This window comes from Mastomys coucha, unplaced genomic scaffold (genome assembly GCF_008632895.1).
Source record: "Mastomys coucha isolate ucsf_1 unplaced genomic scaffold, UCSF_Mcou_1 pScaffold22, whole genome shotgun sequence".
NCBI classification, from domain to species: domain Eukaryota; kingdom Metazoa; phylum Chordata; class Mammalia; order Rodentia; family Muridae; genus Mastomys; species Mastomys coucha.
Window position 1 is genome coordinate 123,683,227 of NW_022196905.1, and position 9,804 is coordinate 123,693,030.

General features: G+C 47.5%; 1 protein-coding gene across 7 annotated transcripts in view; it reads right to left on the reverse strand.

Annotated features, from left to right (window-relative positions):
- Positions 1 to 8,649, reverse strand: part of Phkg1 (phosphorylase kinase catalytic subunit gamma 1) — a 16,145-nt gene extending 7,496 nt beyond the window's left edge. For 5 of the 7 annotated variants that reach the window (XM_031338089.1, XM_031338086.1, XM_031338085.1 and 2 more), the window contains exons 1-4: positions 8,499 to 8,649; positions 3,521 to 3,637; positions 2,941 to 3,119; positions 2,483 to 2,537 (exon numbers count right to left, since the gene is read on the reverse strand). In XM_031338089.1, the coding sequence (XP_031193949.1) occupies positions 2,483 to 2,537; positions 2,941 to 3,119; positions 3,521 to 3,603 (317 nt within the window). In that variant the 5' untranslated portion in view covers positions 3,604 to 3,637; positions 8,499 to 8,649. Of the gene's footprint in view, positions 1 to 2,482; positions 2,538 to 2,940; positions 3,120 to 3,520; positions 3,638 to 4,340; positions 4,506 to 6,383; positions 6,621 to 8,498 lie in introns of those variants that run through there. The other 2 variants (XM_031338087.1, XM_031338088.1) reach the window with 2 other exon arrangements.
- Positions 8,650 to 9,804: the final 1,155 nt, after the last annotated feature.

Here is a 9,804-nt window from a genome sequence, read left to right on the forward strand (position 1 = left end):
AAAAAAAAAAAAAAGAAAAAAAAGAAAAAAAAAGAAGAAGAAAGACAAATGGAGAAATGGGCTGGAGAGATGGCTCAGTGGTTAAGAACACTGACTGCTCTTCCAGAGGTCCTAAGTTAAACTCCCAGCCCATAGTGACTCACAACCCTCTAATAAGATCTGGTGCCCATTTTGGCAAGCAGAATACCATATACATAATAATTAAATAAATCCTTTAAAAAAAAAAAAAACCCAGGGCTGGAGAGATGGCTCAGTGGTTAAGAGCACTGACTGCTCTTAGGAAGGTCCTGAGTTCAAATCCCAGCAACCCCATGGTGGCTCACAAACATCTGTAATGAGGTCTGACGCCCTCTTCTGGTTTGATGTCCTCTTCTGGAGTGTCTGAATAAATAAATAAAACTTTAAGGTGCTGGAGAGATGGCTCAGCAGTTAAGGGTACTGACTGCCCTTCTGGAGGAACTGGGTTTGGTTCTCAGCACCCATGTCAAGGCACTAACAATTAAAATTGTGTTTAACTCTAGCTCCAGAGGATTCAAGAGAGCCTCTGGTCTACACAGGCATCTGCACTCACTTGCACATACCCACGTACAGACACACTTGTACACACAACACACATACATTAAAGATAATCAAAATAAATGGTTTAAATGATGAAGACACAGGCCAGATCTGGGGGCATACACCTTTAGCTCTGGCACTTGAAAATGCCCTACAGGCTTGCCTATATTTGGATTTTCTTTTTTAAGAATTATGTACTTGCCGGGCAGTGATGGCGCACACCTTTAATCCCAGCACTTGGGAGGCAGAGGCAGGTGGATTTCTGAGTTCGAGGCCAGCCTGGTCTACAGAATTAGTTCCAGTACAGCCAGAGCTATACAGAGAAAACCTGTCTCGAAAAAAATTATTTATTTTATGTATATGAGTACACTGTAGCTGTGTTCAGACACACCAGAAGAGGAAATCAGTTTCAGTTTCCATTACAAACAGTTGTGAGCCACCATGTGGTTGCTGGGAATTGAACTCAAGACCTCTGGAAGAGCAGTCAGTGCTCTTAACCACTGAGCCATCTCTCCAGCCCCAAGGTGCCCAGTTTTATCTTTTCCCAATTAACCACAGAACTGGCCCTAGGAAGGCCCCCTCCCCTGCCCAGTGGCAGCCATCCTGCTGTATTCACAGGGCTCTGTCCTGTGTAACCTTTGGGGACAGCTCAAATGTCTTTAACCTTTAGCAATGTGGCTTGGAGAAGCTATTTTTACTGGTGTCCTGAGAAGCCCTCCAGGGTAAAACTAGATTACTCTAGCAGAGACAATGTTCTAGATCAGAAAGGGAAAAAGATCAAATGGAATTTTTTGTTTTGTTTTGTTTTTTGTTTTTTTGGTTTTTTTTGGGTTTTTTTGTTTTTTTTTTGTTTTTGTTTTTGTTTTTTTGTTTTCTGAGACAAGGAGAAACTATGTGGCACAAACTGGCTTCAGACTTTTGATGCTCTTGCCTCAGCCTCCTGCTGGCACTGCAGATGTGGACCACCAGGCAGTTCTCTCCTTCCCTCCCTTTTCCTCTTCCCTCCTGTCCTCACTCCCCGCCTGCCCATCCTCTTCTTACTGTCCTCCCATTTTTTGTTTGTTTGTTTTTTTTTTTTTGCTTTTTTGGTTTTCGAGACAGGGTGTCTGTGTATAGCCCTGGCTGTCCTGGAACTCACTCTGTAGACCAGGCTGGCCTGGAACTCAGAAAACCACTTGCCTCTGCCTCCCAAGTGCTGGGATTAAAGGTGTGCGCCACCACCGCCCGCCTATCCTCCGTTTTTTGAGATGGGGGTCTCTGTATACACGTTGGCCAGCCTGGAACTCACTGTATTGACCAGGCAGGTCCCAAACTCACCAAGCTTCTGTCTCCCAAGTGCTGGAATTAAAGGCATGCATGGCCTCACTTGGAGGATTTCTTTTCTTTCTTGACAGGGTTTCTCTGATGGAACTACTTTGTAGACCAGGCTGGCCTGAAACTCACAGTGAATCTGCCTGCTTCTACTTCCCAAGTGCTGGGACTAAAGGCATGGGCCACCACCACCTGGCTTGGAAATTTTTTTCTAATAAAAACTGATCATAAAGCTGGTGATAATAGTAGATGCCTTTAATCCAAGCACTTAGGAGGCAGAAGCAAGAGGAATTCTGTGAGTTCAAGGCCAGCCTGGTCTACAGAGCAAGTTCCAGAACAGCCAGGGCTACACAGAGAAACCCTGTCTCAAAAAAATAATAATAATTAAAAGGAATCTATCTATCTATCTATCTATCTATCCATCTATTTTTTTTTTTTCGTAAGTGGTAGTCCAAGTTTCAAATCTGGCAGTATGGCCCTGAATCAACTCTTGTCTTTGCCTGGTGTTGCACCATGGGGGTTGATGTTGGTTAGCCCCCTGACAGCCTGGTGAGGATTGCTGGAGGGCCTCATAAGCCCCAGGATAATGGTGACTCCAGGGTTGGGTACTTACAGATCAAATACCAAGAAGAAGAAAGTGTTGGTCTCGTAAGTGTCCTTCAGCTGTACTGAAATGGAAAAGGCTAGCTGGTCTCAAGGAGCAGAGGAGCCTTGGCACCGGCCACAGGGCACAGAGACCAGGCAGGCTGGCTTCAAAGGCAGGGCTGGGAATGTGATGGGGTTCCAAGGCAATCACCGTGGTGTGCGAAGGACTGGGGACTTCATACTCCCCTTTCCCACCTGCCCTACTCCCAACACTGGCTGCACCCATTCTGAGTAGTGAGGGAGGCACCTCGAGCCTCAGTAATGGACTGGCAGAGCCACTGAGCAAGATGCTCTTGAATGGGGAGAGCTGGCCACAAGGTGGCTCTTAACGCCCTGACTTGAGTTATTCGGGTAGAATCTCTCACTATAATGCATGCGGTAGCTCGTGCCCCGGGGGGAGTAGGGGAGTTTGGAGGATACACTTACTGATGTTGGGGTATCCTGAGACCTTCTGCAGGATGTCCACCTCCTTCAGGGTGGCTTCCCGAAGCTCCTGTACCTCCTCAGAGCTAAAGCTTCCTCCTCCGGTGATGTCGATGATTTTTACTGCATATTCCTGGCACGTAGGTTTGTGGATGCAGCGCCTGACCACGCTGCTGACTCCCCTTGTGGGCAGAGAAGCAGATGGCCTCGGAACTCCATACTCCAGCAGAGACCCTTTACCAAAGGCTACAACAGTACAGGGACTGGAGGGAGCCCGGGGTCAGTTCCCCGCACACACACGGCCACTAACAACTCCGGGGATCCGGGGATCCGACACCTCCTCTGACTTCTAAGGACACCAGACACGCCTGTGGTGCACAAACATGCATACAGCCGAAACACTTGTACTCAGAAAACAGAAATTAAATCAACCAGGAAACCAAAGGCCCTGGGCTGAAACATAGGCTTTCCCTCTCACCCTCCGGGGAGGAGCTAAGGGGTCAGAAACCCGTTAGTGCGGAGGGTGGAGCTGATCTGCAATCAGAGCTGAGGTCAGGACGGTCGCTGGTGGTCTTGGTCTTACCTGCCCAGGATCTCTTTGGGCTCATAGTTCTCATAGAAACTCTGTGCAGAATGGGAGTCAGGAAGGGCCTCATCCCGGGTCATGGTCAGGTGGATCTCAGGGGGATCCCAAACACCTCTGAAGGGGGTACAAAAAGAAGCAGGCAAGTTCCCACCCCTCCCGCCTCTTCTTTTCCTATCTTTTTTTCTTTCTCCTTCCTCCTTCTCCTCCCTCCCTCTCCCCCTCCTTTCCCCTTCCCTCCCTCTCTCCCTCCCTCCCTTCCTCCCTCTCTCTCTCTCTCTCTCTTTCTTCCAGACAGCGGTTTTTTTGGTTTTTGTTGTTGTTGTTGTTGTTGTTGTCTTAGCTCTGGCTGTCCTGAAACTATTACTGAAGACCAGGCTGGCTTCAAACTCACAGAGATTTGCCAGCCTCTGCCTCCTGCGTGCTGGGATTAAAGGCCTGGGCCACCGCTGTAGTTCCAAAACAGTCAGAGCTAAAACCGAGGAACCCTGTCTTAAAACACCATAAGGGGGGAAAAAAAGGCAGGCAGGGGTGTCTGTGGGTATATGCACACAAATGCAGGTGCCTGCAGAGGAGAAAAGAGGGATAAAGAAGAGGGAGCCCAAGATACGGGATTAGAGCAGTTGTGAGCCACAATGCAGGTGCTGGGAACCAAACACTGGCAAGGGCGGCCAGTGCTGGTAACTGCTGAGCCATCTCTCCAACCCTAGCTTTTCTTCTATGTTTTCTCTGCACTTGTGGCATAGAAGGAAAGCTTTGCACTTTCCTCCTGGCACTATTCCATACTGTGGTACCCTTCCATCGCTGTGGACTCCCTTACCTTCCTGCCCCTCCTTCCAGGATGAACTTCCTGCATACATCACCGTGTTCCTTACTCGTGTGTCCCTCAACAAGTCAGCCACCACCCTGTCTGTATTTGTTGTTATTCTGCAGATGACGAAGACCCCTCTTTTACTTTTTCTGGCTTAAGAGTCTCACGGAGCCCAAGCTGTCACTGAACTTGCCTGAAGCTGAGACTGGTCTTGAACTCCTGATCTTTCTACTTCCCAAGTGCAGGGCTTTTAGGTCTGTGCCATCATGCCCATGCGCTGTATTTTGCATTGGCCCCGTTTCTCAGTCCTTAGCACCTCCCCACATGGCAGAACACCCATGCCTTTCATTTCCTGACCAATTTTATTTTTATTTCAGGAGTACAAGCATTTCGCCCTTATGTATGCTTGTGTACCACTACCACATGTGTGTCTGGTGCCCTTAGAGGTTAGTAGGGTTTTTTTGGGGGGGAGGGAGTTGTTTTGTTTTTTTTCTTTTTTTTTTTTTTTAATTTTTTTTTTTTCGAAACAGGGTTTCTCTGTGTCACCTTGGCTGTCCTTGAACTCACTCTGTAGACCAGGCTGGCCTCGAACTCAGAGATCCACCTGCCTCTGCCTCCCAAGTGCTGGGATTAAAGGCGTGCGCCACCACCGCCCGGCTGTTTTGTTTTCTAAGATAATAAAGACAGTTTATTGAGAAAAAGAAAGACACTTCTAAGAATGGGAGTGGGCCAGAAAGATGGGGAAAGGTAAATATTAAAAAGCCCATTGTTGGGGGCTGGCAAGATGGCTCAGCGGGTAAGTGTACTGACTGCTTTACCGAAGGATCTGAGTTCAAATGCCAGCAACCACATGGTGGCTCACAACCATCTATAATGAGATCTGACGACCTCTTCTGGTGCGTCTGAAGACAGCTACAGTATACTTATGTATAACAATAAATAAGTAAGTAAGTAAATAAATAAATAAATAAAACTGTTGAGCTAGACCTCACTCTATAGCCCAGGCTAGCTCACAATGAATTACGTAGCCCAACTAGACCTCAGACTTGCAATTCTCCTGCCATTAGCCATTAGGTTTACGGGTATGAGCTATCATCACTCCTGGCTAATAGCCATTAAATAAGCCAAACATTGTGGGATATGCTGGTCACAGCTGAGATAGGCAGATCTCTGTGTGTTCCAGGCCAGCCTAGTCTAAAAAGCAAGTTCCAGGCTAACCAGAGTGAGATAAAAAGACACTCCTTAAATAACAGAGAGAAAGAACAAAAGGAAGGAAGGAAGGAAGGAAGGAAGGAAGGAAGGAAGGAAGGAAGAAAGAAAGGAAGGAAGGAAGGAAGGAAGAAAGGAAGAAAGAAAGAAAGAAAAGGGAGCTGGCGAGATGACTCAGCAGGTAAGAGCACTGGCTGCTCTTCTGAAGGTCCTGAGTTCGGATCCCAGCAACCACATGGTGGCTCACAACCACCCTTAATGAGATCTGACGCCCTCTTCTGGTGCATCTGAAAACAGCTACAGTGTATTACGCCAGAGCGAGCAGGGCTGGAGTGGGAGCGAGTGGGGCTGGAGTGGGGCCGTCGCCATATGTACAGCTACAGTGTACTCATACACATAAAATAAGTAAATAAATTTTAAGAAAGAAAGAAAGAAAGAACAAAGGAAGGAAGGAAGGAAAAGAAAACAGACCTAGTGGCTAGCTGGATCTATATAGCAAGTTCTAGGCCAGCCAAGGCTATATGAGACCTTGTATCAATAAAAAAGGGAGGGTGGGGGGGACCGAATATTGAAAAGAAAGCTCAGTGGCTACAAGCACTGGCTGCTATTTCAGAGGCCCAAGTTCAAATTCCCAGCACCCACAGAGCAGTTCACAACCATCTATAATTCTAATTCCAGGGGATGAGGCGGGTGCCCTCCACTGGCCTCTTATCAGGACCAGGCACACATATGGTGCACACGCAGAACAGCCATACACATAAAATCAAAATGATCTTACCAAAAAAAGCCAAGCACTGTACCAGAGCTGGATGAGTGATTCTTGGCCTCACCCTCTGCTCTTACCTTCCATTATCCTGTGATGCTAAGTGTCTCTGCGTTGTCTGCCCAGCACAGGTGTGTGGCAAGTGCTGGGTATGATTCCATGGGCAGGTGAGACACCGTATAGGCCTTAGCCAGTGATACCCTAAACCCTACCTAGCAATGGCAAGCAAGACCTCAGTAGTCCTGGAGCAGAGTGGACGTCACAGTAAGGCTTTTTCCTCATAGAGAAATTAGATCCACATGCCTCAGCGTTCCCAGTGCTGTCATTAAAGGCATCCCTCTCCATGCCTGGCATGAGTCAGTTACTTTCTTTTTTTTTTAATGGAAAGACTTTCATATATTTTTTAATTAATTAATTTATTTTATCTATGAGTACACCATAGTTATCTTCAGACACACCAGAAGGGGGCATCAGATCCCATTACAGATGGTTGTGAGCCACCATGTGGTTGCTGGGAATTGAACTCAAGATCTCTGGAAGAGCAGTCAGTGCTCTTAACCACTGAGCCATCTCTCCAGCCCGAGTCAGTTACTCTTATTTCTACTTTACTTTAAAAAATAATTTAGAAGCCGGGCGGTGGTGGCGCACGCCTTTAATCCCGGCACTTGGGAGGCAGAGGCAGGCGGATTTCTGAGTTCGAGGCCAGCCTGGTCTACAAAGTGAGTCCAGGACAGCCAAGGCTACACAGAGAAACCCTGTCTCGGAAAAACCAAAAAAAAAAAAAAAAAAAAAAAAATAATAATAATAATAATTTAGGCCGGGCGGTGGTGGCACACGCCTTTAATCCCAGCCCTTGGGAAGTGGAGGCAGGAGGATTTCTGAGTTCGAGGCCAGCCTGGTCTACAGAGTGAGTTCCAGATCAGCCAAGGCTACACAGAGAAACCCTGTCTCAATAATAATAATAATAATAATAATAATAATAATAATAATAATAATAATTTTATGTGCCATGATGTCTCGCCTGCACATAAGTCTGTGTGAAGGTGTCAGATCTCCTAGAACTGGAGCTGAGGACAATAATGAGCTGCCATGTGGGGGCTGGGAATTGAACCAAGATCCTCTGGAAGAGCAGCCAGTGTTCTTAGCCACTGAGCCATCTCTCCAGCCCATCTTATTTTTATTTTTAGGTGCTAGGGATAGAACCCAGAGTATTGAGTATGCTAGGCAAGCACTCTGCCACTGACTGGACTGAGCTAACCCCGCCCCCAGCCCTGTGGCAGGGTGCTCAAGCTTGGATGTGGAGAGCCTAAGCTGGCCCATCTTGTTCCAGGAACACAGAGGCTCCTACCAGGAAATTGAATTCCTGCTTCAGACACAGGGTTTGAGAAAGGCAGAAAATCACCCAGCAATAGGAAGAGACAAGCAGGCAAAGGGCACTTGTCCACTGCAAAGAAAGCCTGGGCTCCCGAGGGGCCCGATTTGCTGACCAGCCAAGCAGCAGTTCTGGCTGCCTCAAGTTGGCCTTTGCAGGAAGCCTGGTGTCCAGCGACTGGGTGCCTGGTTACCAGAGGAAGGTTTAGAATAACAACTGTCTCCTTGGCCAATAGCTGGAACCAGGCCTGAGCTGACCCTATCAACAGCCAACAGAGCTCCAAGGTGTTAGTACCCCTGGAAATCAGGCCTGTTTGCTGAAAGGCCATTCTAAAATCCCAAGATGGGCATGCATGCCCCTCACCTATTATCCAGCCACACCAGATCACCTTGCATGAGTACAGAGCAATTCTTGACCCACACCAGGATGCCAATCTGAGCCAGGCTGGTCAAATTCTGGTTGTGTTCCCCTTTTCTGATAATAAACGTGTGTCCACCTCCCTGGTCTTAAGGCCTGACTTGAGCCAACCATGGATCTGTATTTACTGCTTCATTAGCCCCTTACACTTGTTCCAAGGCTTCCTTAGGGGGTAGGGAGGGGTTCTAAATAAGAATAGATAGTCCAATGTTTTGGAATTTGTTATTCCAGAAAGCTAGTCAGAGAACACAACCAGATCCAATGATCTGTAGGTAATTGCCTGACAGGTGTTCTGAGAATCCACGCTCTCCCAGGAATGAGGAGAAATGGATCAGACAGACCTGGGAGGGGTTCCTGTCTTTGCCTCACAACCCCATTGCTCCCCAACTTCTGCCTGGCTACTCACCGTGAGGTTCTCGTAGGCCCTTGAATGGAAGGGATAAAAATTCCAAAGGTCCTGGAGCCCTTGGGAGACAGCGGACCACAAAGGACGGAACAGACACTTGTTAGAGTTGCTATCTCGCTCCTCTTGTGGGACTTTGGTACTTGGTGATGGAAGGCTGGTCTGCCAAAAATAAATCACAACTGCAAACCCGGGATGCAGGCCAAGGTCCGGTAGGGATAGACCTGGGGCAAAACTACATCAAGGGCGACACCTGGCGGAGGCTGGGGAAAGCACTCATGGTAGGGATAAAGCAAATGGCTCAGAGGAGGCAAAGCCTGTTGTTTTTTTTTAAATATTGGCTTTTGCTGAGCTGAGTACCTCCAGCACTCAGGAGGCAGAGGCAGGTGGAACTTTTGAGTTTGAGTGATTTTCCACGACAGCCAGAGTTAGACATAGAAACCTGGCCTGGAAAAACCAAAGACAAACAAACAAACTTTTTTTTTTTTTTTCCGAGACAGGGTTTCTCTGTATAGCCCTGGCTGTCCTGGAACTCACTCTGTAGACCAGGCTGGCCTCGAACTCAGAAATCCGCCTGCCTCTGCCTCCCAAGTGCTGGGATTAAAGGCATGCGCCACCACCGTCCAGCATCTGTGTGCTTTCTTTATTCAGGCATAAAGGTGCCCTAAGAAATATTTCGATACAGCTAAAACTGAGATTGAACATTATTTCCTGGCCTTCACAGTGTTTCAATAATCCTAATTGATTTCCTAGCTGTAGTTAGCTTGGAATTTCTACAAAGAAGCTGTCTTATCAGACAGGGTGTCTCCAAAGTTAGAGATAGCAGTTAGGCACTAATTATCAGAGCAGTCCCACACAAGGCAGAATCGCTTTACTACTAGAGAGAAGTTGTAGGGCTTCCATCACTAATTATCTATGTTATAGCCAAGGTTATTCTCAAGGACCTCCAGCTGCTTGCCTCAGACACACCCTGAGAATTTATCTTGGGGCTGCCAGAATAGCCCAAGGACACCACTGCTCCTCTGCCTTGCACCTGGCTGCTTGTTCTCACTGACCTTGATGTAGCCATCTCCTGCCTACGTGACTTCTGTAGTTTGCCCTGTTTTCTGTATACTATATAAGCCTGATTTCTACTTTGTACAAATTACATTGTTACAACACTATCTTGTGCTGTGTCTGTCACCCGCCAAATTCTTTGCCCACTTGGTTGGAACTTTTATCACCCCGCGGAACAAGGGGTCCCCGAAGCAACCCAGTCCGTGGCATCTCTCTCTCTCTCTCTCTCTCTCTGTGTTTTCTATAATAAACG